At 44.0% G+C, this 19,786-nt stretch overlaps 1 protein-coding gene across 3 annotated transcripts in view; it reads left to right on the forward strand.

Moving 5' to 3' along the window:
* Nucleotides 1–11,463: 11,463 nt before the first annotated feature.
* FSIP1 (fibrous sheath interacting protein 1) overlaps nucleotides 11,464–19,786 on the forward strand; it is a 182,780-nt gene continuing 174,457 nt past the window's right edge. For all 3 annotated transcript variants that reach the window (XM_074955722.1, XM_074955724.1, XM_074955725.1), the window contains exons 1-2: nucleotides 11,464–11,610; nucleotides 14,473–14,604. In XM_074955722.1, coding sequence (XP_074811823.1) covers nucleotides 14,479–14,604 — 126 coding nt within the window. In that variant the 5' untranslated portion in view covers nucleotides 11,464–11,610; nucleotides 14,473–14,478. The remainder of the gene's footprint in view (nucleotides 11,611–14,472; nucleotides 14,605–19,786) is intronic.

The following is a 19,786-nucleotide window of genomic DNA, read 5'->3' on the forward strand; positions in this document are numbered from 1 at the left end:
TGCCATGTATGGTGCTTAGGCAATTTAGATGCATCTCAGATAGATACACCAAAAAATGTGAGTGTGATCAGAATTTTTGGCCCTATTCTATCCCATTATACACTGGAAGATACCCCTGATCCACACCAATTTCAGAATCAGTCCCTCTGCGTTCATCATGCTCTCATATCAAGATGCTCTCATTAGTTTGTTGTACAGTTAGATAATAATCTTACTGTTCACTTAGGAAATATCTGAGCAGGTGAATATCTAATGTACCCCCCCAAATGGTTGGACAACTTTAACAAACACATGTGAAACAGAATGACAACAAGGAATAGTGCTCATCATGATGAGCAGAAGTGATGCGCATTCTCAGAGCTATGACTGGTCTGGGATCCTTGATAATGCCAGTATTTGTGGGGAGAAAGGCACAAGGTGGGGTGCTTTGTCCTTCCTGCATATTATAATCCATATTATAATGTAACTTCTAATACATTTAGAGAGATACACATAGGTTATAAGAGGTGCTAGTTGCAAGTTTTGGCTGCCGCCAGTACTGGCCTTAGGTTTGTGCTGGGCATTTGAGAAGCGTGTTTGATGTAAAAAAGGGATAATAATCCCAGAATCTCCAAATACTTGATCAACATGAATGAATGAAGCTAGTTGTTCTCAAATTTTCCAGACTACCATACCCCTTTCAGGAGTCTGATTTCAGCCCTGGGGGGGCTTAGGCTTCAGCATGTATCTTAGCTTTGCAGGGTCCCTGCTTATCACCCACTGATGCTGGCCATGCACTTGCAACCCCACTAAATCCATCCCACAACCTCCCTGGGAAGTCGCCACCCCCAGGTTGAGAAACACTGATATTATAGAGCAGTATAAACAAGTCATTGTATGAAATTTCAGTTTGTACTGACTTCACTAGTCCTTTTTATGTAGTCCGTTGCAAAATGAGGCAAATATCTAGATGAGTTGATGTACCCCCTGGAAGACCTCTGTGTACCCCAGGGGTACACGTACTCCTGCTTGAAAACCACTGAATTAAGCTTCTTGACATCCATGTGAGTCAGGGAAGTGTTATCCTCATTTTATGGCTAGGGAAAGTGAGGCATAGAGAGAGGTTAGTTCAGTCTAGAGTCATATCTCCCGTGTCACAGTCTAACTACTACATGACACCATGCTTCTACAATATAACAGCCAAAAGAGTTTTATAGTCTATTAAAACTTCCATGTGACTTGTTTCAGATTTTGAAGGGGTATGCTGTGGAAGTATAGAGCTAATTATAGAGGCCACATTCAGAGAATGTTCTGCTATGTTGGTGCTGGGAGTCCGAGGGATGGGGCTGCTGGGCAGTCCGAGGGATGGGGCCACGGCAGCACTTTAACGTTGCTAGTGAAGACATATCCTAAGCCCTGGTCTACACTAGGACTTTAGGTCGAATTTAGCAGCATTAAATCGATGTAAACCTGCACCCATCCACACGATGAAGCCCTTTATTTCGACATAAAGGGCTCTTAAAATTGATTTCCTTACTCCACCCCTGACAAGTGGATTAGCGCTTAAATCGGCCTTGCTGGGTCGAATTTGAGGTACGGTGGACACAATACGACGGTATTGGCCTCTGGGATCTATCCCAGAGTGCTCCATTGTGACCGCTCTGGACAGCACTCTCAACTCAGATGCACTGGCCAGGTAGACAGGAAAAGAACCGCGAACTTTTGAATCTCATTTCCTGTTTGGCCAGCGTGGCAAGCTGCAGGTGACCATGCAGAGCTCATCAGCAGAGGTGACCATGCAGAGCTCATCAGCAGAGTTGACCATGATGGAGTCCCAGAATCGCAAAAAAGAGGTCCAGCATGGACTGAACGGGAGGTACGGGATCTGATCGCTGTATGGGGAGAGGAATCCGTGCTATCAGAACTCCGTTCCAGTTTTCGAAATGCCAAAACCTTTGTCAAAATCTCCCAGGGCATGAAGGACAGAGGCCATAACAGGGACCCGAAGCAGTGCCGCATGAAACTTAAGGAGCTGAGGCAAGCCTACCAGAAAACCAGAGAGGCAAACGGCTGCTCCGGGTCAGAGCCCAAAACATGCCGCTTCTATGATGAGCTGCATGCCATTTTAGGGTGTTCAGCCATCACTACCCCAACCGTGTTGTTTGACTCCTTTAATGGAGATGGAAGCAACACGGAAGCAGGTTCTGGGGACGAGGAAGATGATGATAATGAGGTTGTAGATAGCTCACAGCAAGCAAGCAGAGAAACCGGTTTTCCCGACAGCCAGGAACTGTTTCTCACTCTGGACCTAGAGCCAGTACCCCCCGAACCCACCCAAGGCTGCCTCCTGGACCCGGCAGGCGGAGAAGGGACCTCCGGTGAGTGTACCTTTTAAAATACTATACATGGTTTAAAAGCAAGCATGTGAAAGGATTAATTTGCCCTGGCATTCGCGGCTCTCCTGGATGTACTCCCAAAGCCTTTGCAAAAGGTTTCTGGGGAGGGCAGCCTTATTGCGTCCTCCATGGTAGGACACTTTACCTCTCCAGGCCAGTAACACATACTCGGGAATCATTGTACAACAAAGCATTGCAGTGTATGTTTGCTGGCGTTCAAACAACATCCGTTCTTTATCTCTCTGTGTTATCCTCAAGAGAGTGAGATATCATTCATGGTCACCTGGTTGAAATAGGGTGCTTTTCTTCAGGGGACACTCAGAGGTGCCCGTTCCTGCTGGGCTGTTTGCCTGTGGCTGAACAGAAATGTTCCCCGCTGTAAGCCACGGGGAGGGGGGAGGGTTGAGGGGGTAGCCACGCAGTGGGGGGAGGCAAAATGCGACCTTGTAACGAAAGCACATGTGCTATGTATGTAATGTTAACAGCAAGGTTTACCCTGAAAGAGTGTAGCCAGTGTTTTATACAATGTGTCTTTTTAAATACCGCTGTCCCTTTTTTTTTCTCCACCAGCTGCATGTGTTTCAATGATCACAGGATCTTCTCCTTCCCAGAGGCTAGTGAAGATTAGAAAGAAAAAAAAACACACTCGTGATGAAATGTTCTCTGAGCTCATGCTGTCCTCCCACACTGACAAAGCATAGACGAATGCGTGGAGGCAAATAATGACAGAGTGCAGGAAAGCACAAAATGACCGGGAGGAGAGGTGGCAGGCTGAAGACAGGGCTGAAGCTCAAATGTGGCGGCAGCATGATGAGAGGAGGCATGATTCAATGCTGAGGCTGCTGGAGGATCAAACCAGTATGCTCCAGTGTATGGTTGAGCTACAGGAAAGGCAGCTGGAGCACAGACTGCCACTACAGCCCCTGTGTAACCAACTGCCCTCCTCCCCAAGTTCCATAGCCTCCACACCCAGACGCCCAAGAACGCAGTGGGGGGGCCTCCGGCCAACCAGCCACTCCACCACAGAGGATTGCCCAAAAAACAGAAGGCTGGCATTCAATAAATTTTAAAGTTGTAAACTTTTAAAGTGTTATGTGGCATTTTCCTTCCCTCCTCCACCACCCCTCCTGGGCTACCTTGGTACTCATCCCCCTATTTGTGTGATGAATGAATAAAGAATGCATGAATGTGAAGCAACAATGACTTTATTGCCTCTGCAAGCGGTGATCGAAGGGAGGAGGGGAGGGTGGTTAGCTTACAGGGAAGTAGAGTGAACCAAGGGGCGAGGGGTTTCATCGAGGAGAAAGAAACAGAACTTTCACACCATAGCCTGGCCAGTCATGAAACTGGTTTTCAAAGCTTCTCTGATGCATACCGCACCCTCCTGTGCTCTTCTAACCGCCCTGGTGTCTGGCTGCGCGTAACCAGCAGCCAGGCGATTTGCCTCAACCTCCCACCCTGCCATAAATGTCTCCCCCTTACTCTCACAGATATTGTGGAGCACACAGAAAGCAGTAATAACAGTGGGAATATTGGTTTCGCTGAGGGCTAAGCGAGTCAGTAAACTGCGCCAGCGTGCCTTTAAATGTCCAAATGCACATTCTACCACCATTCTGCACTTGCTCAGCCTGTAGTTGAACAGCTCCTGACTACTGTCCAGGCTGCCTATGTACGGCTTCATGAGCCATGGCATTAAGGGGTAGGCTGGGTCCCCAAGGATAACTATAGGCATTTCAACATCCCCAACAGTTATTTTCTGGTCTGGGAATAAAGTCCCTTCCTGCAGCTTTTGAAACAGACCAGACTTCCTGAAGATGCGAGCGTCATGTACCTTTCCCGGCCATCCCACGTTGATGTTGGTGAAACGTCCCTTGTGATCCACCAGAGCTTGCAGCACTATTGAAAAGTACCCCTTGCGGTTTATGTACTCACCGGCTTGGTGCTCCAGTGCCTAGCTAGGGATATGGGTTCCGTCTGTGGCCCCACCACAGTTAAGGAATCCCATTGCAGCAAAGCCATCCACTATGACCTGCACATTTCCCAGCGTCACTACCCTTGATATCAGCAGATCTTTGATTGCGTGGGCTACTTGCATTACAGCATCCCCCACAGTAGATTTGCCCTCTCCAAATTGATTCCCAACTGACCGGTAGCTGTCTGGCGTTGCAAGCTTCCACAGGGCTATCGCCACTCGCTTCTCAACTGTGAGGGCTGCTCTCATCTTGGTATTCATGCGCTTCAGGGCAGGGGAAAGCAAGTCACAAAGTTCCATGAAAGTGCCCTTATGCATTCGAAAGTTTCGCAGCCACTGGGAATTGTCCAGACCTGCAACACTATGCGGTCCCACCAGTCTGTGCTTGTTTCCCGAGCCCAGAATCGGCGTTCCACAGCATGAACTTGCCCCATTAGCACCATGATGCATGCATTGGCAGGGCCCATGCTTTCAGAGAAATCTGTGTCCATGTCCTGATCACTCACGTGACCGCGCTGACGTCGCCTCCTCACCCGGTATCGCTCTGCCAGGTTCTGGTGTTGCATATACTTCTGGATAATGCGTGTGGTGTTTAATGTGCTCCTAATTGCCAAAGTGAGCTGAGCGGCCTCCATGCTTGCCTTGGTATGGCGTCCGCACAGAAAAAAGGCGCGGAACGATTGTCTGCCGTTGCTCTGACGGAGGGAGGGGCGACTGACGACATGGCTTACAGGGTTGGCTTACAGGGAATTAAAATCAACAAAGGGGGTGGCTTTACATCAATGAGTATTTCAGGCAGGACTTCACGGAGGGTTCCAATAAGAAATGGTGCACCTAAGTAATTCTTCTTATTGGAAAAAGCAGGTTGGTCTGGCCTCTGATTGATACATGGCTAGATTTACCTCGCTGCACCTTCTCTGTGAGTGACTGCAGTGTGACCTAGAGGAATGACTCCCCTAGATGGGGGAGGGGGGGAAGCAAATGAGTACAAAACAAATCTGGTCTATTTCTTGTTTTGATCCACTCCATCTATCTTTTACATCTTTGGCTGGCAGCAGACGGTGCAGAAGGACTGCAAGCCATCCACATCTCATGGCTGCTCGGCAGAAGATGGTGCAGTAGGACTGCTAGCCATTCTCATCTCTTGCCTGCCTGGCAGAAGATGGTACAGTAGGACTGTTAGCAATCCGTATCGCCTGCCTGCTCACCATAAGATGGTTCAATAGGACTGACTGCAGGACTAAAGAGAATGACCTGGTCAAGTCACTCCAAATTTAGTCCCTGCGCCCATGTCTGCCCAGGCGCTCCTGATCGACCTCACAGAGGCGACCAGGAGCACCTCGGACATGATGATGACGGGTACCAGTCCTACTGTACCGTCTGCTGCCACAAGGCAATGGGTTGATGCTGCTGTGTAGCAATGCAGTACCACGTCTGCCAGCACCCAGGAGACATACGGTGACGGTTACCTGAGCGGGCTCCATGCTTGCCGTGGTATGGCGTCTGCACAGGTAACTCAGGAAAAAAGGCGCGAAACGATTGTCTGCCCTTGGTTTCACGGAGGGAGGGAGGGAACGGGGGCCTGAGGGTATGTACCCAGAACCACCCGCGACAATGTTTTAGCCCCATCAGGCATTGGGATCTCAACCCAGAATTCCAATGGGCAGCGGAGACTGCGGGAACTGTGGGATAGCTACCCACAGTGCAACACTCCGGAAGTCGACGCTTGCCTCGGTACTGTGGAAGCACTCCGCCGAGTTAATGCACTTAGAGCATTTTCTGTGGGGACATACACACTCGAATATATAAAAACAATTTCTAAAAAAACAACTTCTATAAATTCGACCTAATTTCGTAGTGTAGACATACCCTAAGAGTGGCAGGAGAAGAGTGCAACAAGCCTGGTCTACTGACCCAAGCAGATATGCTATCACTGCTGGGGATATATTCTGGGAGACCTTCTCCCCACTGCCTCCCTGCCACTCCAAGAGAAGGGACCCCTGCTGCTCCCAGGGGGAGCGGGGTGCCTTTCTGCTGCACTTAAGGGGAAAGGAGGCCCTATGCTACTTACCTCCTTGACACTGTCCTGAGAGGAGAAGGGACCTCTGTCCCTGCTGCTAGGGGAAGAGTAAGGCATCTTGAACTACCTGTGTGTTACTGCGGTGGGAGAGCCCTGTGATGCTGGGTGCAGGAAGCTTGTATTTACACTGTACTTAGGTCCCTGATTGCCTTAGAATCATAGAATCATAGAATCTCAGGGTTGGAAGACCTCAGGAGGTCATCTAGTCCAACCCCTTGCTCAAAGCAAGACCAATCCCCAACTAAATCATCCCAGCCAGGGCTTCATCAAGCCTGACCTTAAAAATATCTAAGGAAGGAGATTCCATCACCTCCCTAGGTAACACATTCCAGTGTTTCACCACCCTCCTAGTGAAAAAGTTTTTCCTAATATCCAACCTAAACCTCCCCCACTGCAACTTGAGACCATTACTCCTTGTTCTGTCATCAGCTACCACTGAGAACAGATAGATCCAATGAGAACAGTCTAGATCCAGCCCTGAATCCACTTGCTGTCCAGAAGTAGAGTCTGAAAAGGGTGATTCTCTTAATCATCCTTTTTTTCTCTAATACTAGTTCTTGGATGGAAAATCTGCTTTGGTGACCCTGAGGGCTCGATGTGTCTCCATGCAAACTCTGAGCCAATAAATGTGTCACAAATGTACCAAAGTGTTAAAACCAGTCTGAACTGGTGTCTAGGGGTTTTGTTCTGGCATCCTGACCAGTATGATTGCCACATGCCATTTATTTATTTAAAAAAGGGTGGGGGGCACAAATCCAAAGCTACCATTACCATAAATATACGTACAAATAAAATGGTGCAATGTAATGTTCTGTACACTATTGTTGGGCACATAAATAAAAATCTTAAATGTTAGAAGGGAAGATATTCAGGCTACGGGCATCAACACTTCTGTTCATGTTTCTGTTATGTTTTCTTTCTTGATTGTAATATGCTGCACTTCTATAGCATGTATCATCAAAGGATCTCTAGCTCTCTACAAACTGCATTATGCCCCTATATAAGGTAAGTATGTATTATCCTCATTTTCTAAATTGGAACTGAGGAATATCAAGGTTAAGTGACTGGCCAAAAAACCACAAAGCAAGTCAGGGATGGAATTTGGAATTGAGCCTAGGAGTTTCCTGCTCTAAAAATTTTGCTGTTATACCTGAGATGATTCACAATCGTTCATTCTATTCATTATTTTTTAAAATGAAAATGACATTTCTAGTAAAGTGGCAGTTTGTGTGTTTAATATATTCATATAGACAGACATTTGTGGTACTAAACCCCTTCAACATGAATATTATAGGAAAAATTTCCCCTTAAGATTTATATTCTAATAGAAGTTTCTGGTCTGAACCTAATTTTTAAAAATCCCCAGATTAATTAATGTTCATTTTCTGCTCCAAATTACAGTACATACTTATCTGCAATGTTCTACACATCAAATGGCATACTTTTCATAGTACGGTATGTATAATACAGTTTCAGACTTGATCCACAGCATTATAAATAAGCTGCTTTGAGGGCCTCCCTGGATCTTAAAAGCTGTTTTAAATACCGTCATCTCAACTGCAGATTAATGTTGGTGTCTGAATATACTTGGAGCTCAAAATATTTAAATGTCATAGCACGTTAAAATATATGCAGTGACTTGAGGGTTTTCTGCATTATCTGTATCCATTTTAATTGTGAATCCTGTCATATAATTACTCTACTAAATACCAGAAAAGATACCAATAAATTAGTATAATTATAAAATGACTTGGACTGTTGATTAATCGCAGTTAACTCATGCAATTAATTCAAAAAATTAATTGTGATTAAAAAATGAATTGCCATTAATCACAGTTTGAATTGCACTGTTAAACAATAGAATACCGATTGAAATTTATTAAATATTTTGGATGTTTTTCTACATTTTCATATATATTGTATTCTATGTTGTAATTGAAATCAAAGTGTATATTTTTTATTTCAAATACTTGCACTGTAAAAATGATAAACAAAAGAAATAGTATATTTCAATTCACCTCATACAAGTACTGTAGTGCAATCTTTGTCTTGAAAGTGCAACTTACAAATGTCGGGTTTTTTTGTTTGTTACATAACTGCACTCAAAAACAAAACAGTGTAAAACTTCAGAGCCTACAAGTCCACTCAGTCCTACTTCTTGTTCAGCCAATTGCTAAGACAAACAAATTTGTTTACATTTACAGGAGATAATGTGCCCTCTTCTTATTTACAATGTCACCAGAAAGTGAGAACAGGCATTTACATGGCACTTTCGTAGTTGGCATTGCAAGGTATTAATGTCCCAGATATGCTAAACATTTATATGCCCCTTCATGCTTCAGCCACCATTCCAGAGGACATGCTTCCATGCTGATGATGCTCGTTAAAAAATGTGTCAATTAAATTTGTGACTGAATTCCTTGGGGGAGAATTCTATTTTCCCCGGCTCTGTTTTACCTGCATTCTGCCATATATTTCAGGTTACAGCAGTCTTGGATGATGACCCAGCATATGTTGTTCATTTTAAGAACACTTTCACTGCAGATTTGAAACACAAAGAAAGTACCAATGTGAGATTTCTAAAGATAGCTACAGCACTTGACCAAGATTTAAGAATCTGAAGTGTCTTCAAAAATCCGAGAGGGACAAGATGTGGAATATGCTTTCAGAAGTCTTAATAGAGCAACACTCTGATGCAGAAACTACAGAACCCGAACCACTAGAAAAGAAAAATCAATCTTCTGCTGGTGGCATCTGATGCAGATAATGAAAATGAACATGCGTTGGTCCGCACTGCTTAGGATTGTTATTGAGCCGAACCTGTCATCTGCATGGACACATGTCCCATGGAATCGTGGTTGAAGAATGAAGGGGCATATGAATCTTTAGCGTATCTGGCATGTAAATATCTTGTGACGCTGGCTACAACAGTGCCATGGGAACGCCTGTTCTCATTTTCAGGTGATATAAACAAGAAGCAGGCAGCATTATCTCCTGCAAACGTAAAGAAACTTGTTTGTCTGAGTGATTGGCTGAACAAGAAGTAGGACTGAGTGGACTTTTGGGCGCTAAAATTTTACATTGTTTTATTTTTGAATGCAGTTTTTTTACATATTTCTACATTCATAAGTTCAACTTTCATGATACAAATACTCTACTGTAATTTTTTTATTACTTGAATTGAAAAATACTATTTTTTACACTGCAAATACTTGTAATCAAAGTATACACTGTACACTTTGTATTCTGTGTTTTAATTGAAATCAATAGATTTGAAAATGTAGAAAACATCTGAAAATATTTAATATTTAAGTATTCTATTATTGTTTAACAGTGCAATTAATTTTTTAATCACTTGACAGCCCTAAAAATGACACATGCTTTTAAGAAGCTGTAAGTCCCGTATATTGCTCTGTGTGCATTTATCAATCAGAATTGTGCTGTAGATAACAGCAGTTATGTTGTCCTAAGAAAGTGGCATACATTCTGGCAACCAGATTTTCCAACTAGAAACCAGCCCATAACAAGGTGTAGTTTTACTAGTTCATCTCTCTTCTATCACAATCCCTTAAAACAATGAATAATCAGTTGAGGATAGTGAGTAAAGATATACATTACTGGGTATAACACTCAATTTTAATGGGCTCATTAAAAACAGACACATAAATGAGGACGAATGCCGTATATGCTATTAGTTAAGAAAGCATTCATATATAGGAAACTAGACAAACAAATCATCATTAGAAAAAAAAGATACGCATTGGTTCCTAGTACTAGATTAACTATTTAAGAGACAGAGTCATGAAATTTCTTATCTCCGCTAGACCACAATTCAACACTTTTTATAAATCCACTTTTAGTCTGGAAAAAAACCAGCAATCCCCTTTTTATGAGTTATCCTGTCAGGAAGATTGTTGCAACCCAAGACTACACCCTCTCCCTCCTGCCTTAGCAGGCTCTACTCTAAAGTAATGGTCATTCACATTCAATCCGCTGGAAGCTGTTAAGAGTTTAACACATCCAGAAACCCTATTATAGCAAGCCATTTCTGGAGCCCCATGGAATTTAGATACAATGTGCAAAAAGAAAGGGGAAAAAAGGGCAGCTTGCTGCACCATCTAGTGGATGAAAAGGGACTCCATGAATTTCTTTAGTTTTTCATCAAGAATTTTTAACAAATTGTTTTAAAATTATTCATTACCTAGTTTACTAATATTTTAAACTTATTAAAAGTTAATTAGTTTTGAAAATGTAGTTTACGTTTCACTTATTCTTTTGCATTCTACCAGTTTGGACGACACAAAGGGGTCTCGTGAGTTTCAGTGGAGGTTTTCTAGCCAGTGAGAGAGGGTTTAGCTTCAGCCGGAAGTGGACAGTTGCCACTAGTGCAGCGGGTCTCAAACTGGGGGTCAGGACCCCTCAGGGGGTCATGAGGTTATTACATGGGGGGGCGGGGGGTCACGAGCTGTCAGCCTCCACCCCCAACCCTGCTTTACCGCCAGCATTTATAATGGTGTTAAATATACAAAAAAAGTGTTTTTGACTTATAAGGGGGGGTCGCACTCAGAGGCTTGCTGTGTGACAGGGGTCACCAGTGCAAAAGGTTTGAGAACCACGGCGCTAGTGGCACCCGTTCTCTCCCGCCTGAAAGGCAGGGCAGTACTGCCGGTGCTGTGTTTGCGCTGGGCCCCACCTTGCCCGTCTTAGTCACAGTATTCGCGTATTTACAGAAGAGAGCTTTAATTTCAGTGACAGAACTTGCGCCGTTAGGGCTGAACCATGAGAAAAGGTGGCACCTGCCACGACGAGCCCCTTACAAAGGAAGCAGAGGGGAGCGGCCCCTCCTCTTCGCCACGAACGGGTGGGAGGGAGATGAATCTTCCCACAGCTAGGTGCATAGAGGCAGGGCCTGCTTCAGGTAGCGATTCCCCCCTCCTCCTTTCCCCGTGAATGGTGCCGTCCACCTTCAGGTGACGGCAGGGAGTAAAGAGAGCGGGGTTACAGTTCTCGCGAGAAATAAACTAGGAAGTGGAGACGTAGTTGTTGGTTGGCATGGAAACGGCGTACCCGGATGTACTGTGCTCGGGAGTGCAGCGGGGCTGGGAAAGGGAGGGTAGCGGAGTAGGGGTCGCGCGACCCCGCGCTGAGTCCATTGTTGCAGAGCCTGGCTGCGCTCCCTCTGGGTGAGTGTAGGGGCGGGGCTGCGCATGCTATGGGGCTCGTTAGCTGTGGGCGCTGGTCGGTTGCCCTCCATAGGGCTAGGAGCTGAGGGCCTGTTGGAGGGAGGACAGGGGTGTTGGAACAGTTTTTATAGTGGGGGTTGCTGAGAGCCATTGAACCAAACTGACAGGTTTCAGAGTACCAGCCGTGTTAGTCTGTATCTGCAAAAAGAAAAGGAGGACTTGTGGCACCTTAGAGACTAACACGTTTATTAGAGCATAAGCTTTCGTGAGCTACAGCTCACTTCATCGGATGCATCCGATGAAGTGAGCTGTAGCTCACGAAAGCTTATGCTCAGATAAATTGGTTAGTCTCTAAGGTGTCACAAGTACTTTTTTATTGAACCAAACTGTAAATCCTATATATGATGGAAACCATGTCAAGCCAGGGAGTGCAGTAGCACCCCCAGCATCCCTGTTCTTGCACCTATGGGTGAGGGGAGCGGGGGGGCTCCTCCCGAGAGTCTCGCCCTTGCTGCGTCCCCTGTAACGGGGCACTATGGGAAGACGAGCTGGGAAATAGCTTGTATCAAAGGCAGCACATCACCTAAAGCACTGCCTACAAATGGTGCATTCTCCAGAGGGGAGCTAACCAGGGCCATGCATCCCACTGGTTGCCCCAGGGCAGGAGCTCTGTGCTGCTGGGCTGGAGCAGTGTCTGGGTTTGCACTGTTCCAGATGCACCCACACACAGCGTGGCAGAGCACTGAAGGGGGCCGTGTGGCCAGCGTCGCCTGGCAGCAGCACCCGCCACTAACTTTGAGGGAAGCACGCCTGGGGGCCCAGGTATTTGTATCCGGCTGTCCCAAGGAAGAGACTTCTTGGGTATAAGTTATTCCCTGTTCATGATGGAATAACCAGTGCAAGAAGCACCTCAGCTATGTGATGGGCAGTGTCTGACTACATCTGTTGCCTTTGGCTGTGTTGTAGCTGTGTTGGTCCCGGATGTGAGAGTGACCAGGTTGGTCAGATAATATCTTTTATTGGACCAGCTTCTGGTGGTGAAAGAGACATGCTTCTGAGCTACATGAAGCTCTTCTTTAGGTCTGGGGAAGGTAATCTTTTTAAAAATCATTTTTAAAAAGATATCTTTCCCACACCTGAAGAAGAGCACCTTTTAGCTCAAGAGCTGGTCTCTTTCATCACCAGAAGCTAGTCCAATAAAAGATATTGCCACATTTGCATTTTCTCTTACATCTGTTATTAGCATATCTTTCAGGAACCCAAAGAAATGTCTAAAATAGACTCAAATACCTTGTGTCATGTGGATTTACGATCTCACTTTGGATTAATGGCTTGCACCTACCCATATAGGGAATTTCAGTCCTATTCTTTCCATGCTTCTTGAAAAGAAACAATTTTGAATTGATTGAAAACTTTTGCAAAAGTATCTATGAAGTTTAGTTTTAAAAGTTTTCATTTTGTTTTATTGGGGCTTTTTCTCCATTTGTTTCTTTTCTTCTTTAATGCTCTTTCTTCTTCTTTTTTTTTTTTTTGCCAAGTCCCACCCTTTTTTCCATTTGATAACTGAAAAAGGAAGGAAAGAAACTGAAAAATATAAGACACAATTTTTGTTTTAGTGAAAAAACAATTTCTGATGGCCCAAAATGCTCATTTCTTGACTAAGTTTGAGAATTTTTGACCACCTCTGAAAACTAGCTCTTAAGAGAACTTGAAAAATGTATTTAAATTTTTTTTAACTATTTTAGGAAAATAGATCTGAAAGAACACAACAGGAGGCAATTATATGTGTAAGAAGTTGCAGAAGTTTATGACATGTACTTCTCACCTTTCTGTCTCCCAGGCTCACTACTTCAGTGTTAAATTTGACTTTTCTCTTTTTTCCTATGTCCATTCTCTTGCTAAGTCCTCTAATTTCTTACTCTTTAATCAGAGTTTCTTCTATTTGATATCCCCATTGATTAAACTCCTTGTTTTTGCAATAATCATGTCTCGTGTGGATTTACTTTCCATATGTTTTGCAAGGCTCATCATTTATCTCAGGCATTTGGGAAGGACGGTGTCTGAAGGTTTGGGAAGGTTTATCTGGGCTTGGAGTGTGTGCCATTGCTCATCCTTCCATAAATAAATAAAATTAACCCACCATGTAGCTACATAATTATATGAAATGTTTTAATATGAATGTAAATTTAAAGTGTTGAAGCCGAAATACAGGATGGGGAGCCTATTGATTGAATGATTTAAAGCTTTGCAAATCAGAATAAATAAGTATTGTAACTTTCTCCTTTCTGTCATTCATACCTGCCTCTTTTCTGTGTTTGTAAAATGCGGTGTAAATGTAATGTTCTGTATATATGATTTTAAATAATAAAAATAATGTGGTATGTCTTACACGGAAGTGAAAGTCATATTGCTCACTGCCATTTGACTGTAGCATACATTTCACATCACTTTACTGGGATGTATTCTACATGTCCACTAAATACTTCAACCTTGCTGTTTTCTTTTGTTGATGCTATCTTTATTGAGCCAAGGCTTAAAATGGTCTGTTTTGGTATTTCTTTTTGGTGAGAACATTTTTAGGGATTCAACATGCTGTTCAGATACACTTATAGTGCCTGCCACCTCCCAACTTAATTTTTGTCTGGGTCTGGGACCCTATATAACCCATATACTTAACTTTGTTTTGCACTTTTCTTAAGCATATGTATATTGTATACATTGTTTATAAAGACTGTATAATTTGTTAGGGGTAGGACTTCTAGATTTGTTTAATTTGTTGCCTAAGCCTTATGGGGTTTTTTGTTTAATAAATAAGCTATTGATATGTGGTAGCATTTGTTGTTCTCTATTTGTCCATTTTAGATCACAATGGATATTACAAGGGGAAACTTGGATGAAATTTCAAGGCCTGCATCTAGCTCAAGAGCGCACCCTGTAAGCAGAGCTTTAAGTGCATCTTTGGAGGTTCTAACACCAGAGCCATGCTTGTCAAAGGTATGAGCTTTGGCAGGTCAGAACCTCTGTGTGTCTTATTTTTCCCTATCTATAAAATGAAAAGAATAAACCTTTGTAAAATATTTATAAAGTGCTTTATGGATTAAAATTGATATGTAAATACTAGTGAGTATTATCATAGAAAGAAAGTAACTTAAAATGCAGTTCTAGTTTCAAGAGTGAGTGTGTGTACACAGGTCAGCTCTTTGTATGTATTTAGAGTAATATTTGCTTACTTTAATGACTTACATACATCTGTACTACTTTTTCCCCTCTGTTAGCCTAGATCATATTCTGTTTTATGCACCACCAGTCAAATTGTTAACTAAATTCTTCCCTCAATTAAACCTTTGTTACCCCATTGATAACAGGAAGGTTTCACAGATGTAACTTGGGACAGAGTTTATGATGGTTCGTGGGGTACCCAGAACTGTGAATCACCTTGTTAAAACCTCCCCTACCCCCCCGCCTCCAGTGTGAGGGAGACTTTCTTGTGCTTAATTGGATATTAGCTCTTTGACACCAGCAGCCTGTTAGCTGCCCAAACAAAGTCCTCTAGGCTATGTCAGCCCTTACTTTGCCTTGCAGATTATGAATAGGTGCACCCCAGTCCCTGAGCCCCTTTTCAGTGTTCCCCTGTAGTGTCCAGCCCCTTATCCGCTGAACACTCACAGAAATATCAGGTCTACTAGCCCCAGGGAACAGTGTACACACCTTCTTGAAAAAAAAAACAACAGGAGTACTTGTGGCACCTTAGAGACGAACAAATTTATTAGAGCATAAGCTTTCATGGGCTACAGCCCACTTCATCGGATGCATTGAATGGAACATACAGGAAGAAGAGATATATATTAAAAAATACACACATACATACAGAGAAGGTGGAATTTGCCATGCAAACTGTAAGAGACTAATTAATTAAGATGAGCTATCAGCAGGAGAAAAAAAAAGTTTGTAGTGATAATCAAGATGGCCCATTTAGACAGTTGACAAGAAGGTGTGAGGATACTTAACTTAGGGAAATAGATTCAATATGTGTAATGACCCAGCCGCTCCCAGGCTCTATTCAAACCCAAGTTAATGGTATTTAGTTTGCATATTAATTCAAGCTCAGTAGTTTCTTGTTGGAGTCTGTTTTTGAAGCTTTTCTGTTGCAGAATTGCCACCCTTAAGTCTTTTACTGAGTGGCCAGAGAGGCTGAAGTGTTCTCCTATTGGTTTTTGAATGTTGTGACTCCTGATGTCAGATTTGTGTCCATTTATTCTTTTGCGTAGAGACTGTCCAGTTTGGCCAATGTACATGGCAGAGGGGCATTGCTGGCACATGATGGCATATATCCCATTAGTAGATGTGCAGGTGAACGAGCCCCGGATGGCGTGGCTAAAGTGATTAGGTCCTATGTTGGTGTCACTTGAATAAATATGTGGACAGAGTTGGCATCGGGCTTTGTTGCAAGATTAGGTTCCTGGGTTAGTGTTTTTTTTGTGTGGTGTGTGGTTGCTGGAGAGTATTTGCTTCAGGTTGGGGGGCTATCTGTAAGCGAGGACTGACTGGTTTGTCTCCCAAGATCTGTGAGAGTGAGGGATCATTATTCAGGATAGGTTGTAGATCTTTGATGATGCGCTGGAGAGGTTTTAGTTGGGGGCTGAAGGTGACAGCTCATGAATGATTCAACTCAGGATCATCTCTTTGTATAGTATCACAGCACTGAGAGATATATTTTTAGTGAAAACCACGATACATTTATTATCAAAGATTTGAGATTCAGGTGATAGTGAGTAAAAATAATAGAAACAAAAGGAATGTATACAACAAAATCATAGCATGATTTCTAAAGACTAAACTTAATAGACTAACCTTCTGTCTATAGAAGTTTATTTCACCCCAAATGTCCTTTGCAGCATTTCAGCCGAGGTTAGTTGTGATCCCGTTTTCCAAAATGTAATTGCACTGCCTGATTACTTCCTAAGTGCAGGATAAAGGGATGTCTTCCTTACCTTCTCCTTCTGTCCCCTGAAGTTCATAGCCTGTATCCTGAGTCAGGATAACCCCCAGTGGTTTATTCTCCAGCGTGCTGCCTTCCTGTTGATTTCACATCCCTCTGCCTGTTGACTTTGTATAGAAATGTGGCTCATGACTGTGAGTGCCTACCTCAGGACAGAGTGTCAGAAACAGGGAAGACATTCCAAACTGATGGTATGTTCTATAATTAGATTTCACCAACCAAGTAACAAATGTGAACTCCTGGATCATTATAGCAGTCTTACTGTGAAGTCACAGACAGTCCCCTTATGCTCTCCAGTCTATCTTGCTACCAAGGCAAGCTGGACTTAGTGATTAAGTGGTCACTCTCACCAAAAACCACACAATATTCAGGTTGCTTCCAGTCCCCAAGAGACCAGTCACTTACCTTAGATCAGTTGGTACCCTAGTTCTTACACTAAAGACACTGCCTGTAGCCAATCCTGTCATAAACTATCTACAGGCTTATTATCTAGGAAAAAGACTTGAGTCATTTACAGGTTAAAGCAAGCTAATATGCACACTAATGAGTTGCAGTTTAAAACCTAGGAGTGACAGAGTTGTAGTGATCTGTCCATTCAAAATGTCTTTCAGTGCAAACCCAAGGATAACCCTGGGGGTTCTCTTACTTCAGTTTAAATTTTCTGGCCCTGTGAGAGTTCAAACAGCAAAGAGATGAAAAATTCTCTTGTGACCCTGTTTTATCTTTTACAGTTAGGCCTAAACGACAGAGTTAGGCTGACTTACGTCGACATAACTATGTTAGTGTCTACACTAAAATTTTGCTCCTGCTGATGTAACTTACCCGCTATGCCAACTTAACTCCACCTCCACAAGTGGCGTAGAGTTTAGATTGACATCGACTATTAGTGGCCTCCAGGAGGTGTCCCCCAATGTCCCAGCTTGACCACTCTTGTCACCGTTTTGAACTCTGCTGCCCAGTGGCCAGGTACACAGGAAGCTGCCTCTCCTCTTTAAAGACGTGAATTTTTGAAATGGCATTTCATGTTTGCTCAGCTTGGAGAGCTCACATAGCAGTTCTCAAGCAAAACCATGCCGGTTCCACACTGCAGATGCACTCCTGTCTGGAGTACACAAGAGGTGTTTGATCTCCTGAATCTGTGGGGAGAAGAGGCTGTGTAGGCACAGCTCCAATCCCGCCAGCAGATCGCTCAGATCATGGCGGAGGAGGAGGGCTATAAGAGGGAGCAGCAGCAGTGCCACATGAAAGCCAAGGAGATGCAGCTGGCAAACCAGAAGGCAAGGGAGGTTAATAATTGCTCTGGTGCGGAGTCATAGACCTGCTGCTTTTACACAGAGCTGCATACCATCCTCGGACAACACCCCTCTGCCCCCCCCACAAAGAGTCCCATGGATAGTTAGGAAGCGTTACAGGCCTCCACTGTGAACAGCAAAGAACAAGAGGAATATCGGGAACAGGGGACTGACGAATCCAGCTGTGCAGCAAGCCAGGACATGTTTTTGAGTCCTGTGCAGTCCAGCCAGTCCCTACAGTCCAGGACAGGCGAGCATGATGCAGGGAAAGGAACCTTTGGTAAGTATGCAGTTTGCTTTGATATTGCAGGGATGGAACCCACAAAGTACCAAGACATACATGTTGATTTACTCTTTTTTACTTATGCTAGATGAGGTAGTGAAACAACCAATAGAGGTAGAGTTGCCATCTGCTTTTCATTCCCCTGTGGAGTTCAGCAGAGGAAGCCCCATGGAACAGTTTGTTTATGTGTACCGGGACGTCCTATGAATCCTCCAGAGATCTCAAGGAAACTTTCCTGGAGGTAGTCTGCAGTTCTCTGCTGAAGGTTTCTGGGAGGGCTGCCTGATTTCTTCCACTGCAATAGGATGCTTTCCCATGCCACTCAGCGATTATGTCATCAGGCATCATTGTAGCACACAGCCTAGCAGTATGTGGCCCCAGTCGGCAGCTGGACGCCTGCAGGAGCTGTTCCCTTTCAGCCTCCATTACCCTCAGGAGTGAGATATCAGCTAAAATCACGACTGCCTGTGGAAATTGGTGCCAGTATTCAGTACAGTTGCCCAATATGCATGTATTCATGCCTGTGAGCTATGCCCCCTTATTTCCCTAACTCGCCCCTTTCCCCCAGGGCCATACTCACCATAGCTGGGACTGCCACCATGATCTATTAGTCCCAAAGATAAGTGAGAATGGAGTGCTTGCAACTTGTGTGGATCAAGGGCAGTGAGTTCTGTATAGCAGGTTTCCATTTATCTTGTGAATACAGTCACAATTGTACCTATGTGCATTGTATCTTTTGCAGCTGGAAATGTGGCCTTGAGGCTCTTTTCATCCACACCAGTGGAGCGGCTCAGCCAGATAGGGAGGAGAACGAAGAGGACATGGGATGACATGTTCCAAGAGATCCTGCAAGCCTCTGCTGCTTTGGATACTGAGCACTGGTCTTGGAGAATCACCCCCGCAGGCAGCATGACCAGGGATAGAGCGGAGAGGAGAAAGACGTGGGAAATGGACAGGGAAGTGCAGCAGCAAACAGACATGCTGCAGACTCTTGTTGACTTTCAGGTTCAACAGTACCATGCTCACCTTCCTCTGCAGCCCATAGAAAATTATATTCTGGGACCTCCCTACACACACACATTCCACGTAGCATCCGGGGCTGCTGCACTACCCCTACCACTCTACCCCGGGGGAGAGTACAGGCAGTCACAGCTGCACATGCACTGACCTGTGAAAAAGACAGTTGGCATATGTGTTTCTGAAATGGAAATGACTGTTCTTTCCCCTTCAAATGTTCTTTTCCCTTTACTTATTAAGTTTTATTTAGTTATAATGTGTCTGTTTGCATGGGCATAGTATAAAACTCTATTTATGGAAACGTAATTCATCTTTTAGTTCACAACATATGCTGGCTAGGGTGCTAGTAATAGGTGCATTTGTAATGTTATATTACTACACACACAGCACTCATTACAAGATTCATATGGGGTTGCAAAAGAGCAGTGCCAGGTAGAGCACACTACAGTAACACACATGGTTTTTCAAAGCCTCTCTGAGCCAAACAGCTTTGCGTAGAGCTGCTCTTATAGCCCTGGTACCTGGCTGCTCAAAATCAGCAGATAGCTGTTCCATGTCTGCCCTCCACCCCAGCAGAAACTTTTC

Source organism: Natator depressus, chromosome 6, assembly GCF_965152275.1.
Source record: "Natator depressus isolate rNatDep1 chromosome 6, rNatDep2.hap1, whole genome shotgun sequence".
Lineage (NCBI taxonomy): Eukaryota > Metazoa > Chordata > Testudines > Cheloniidae > Natator > Natator depressus.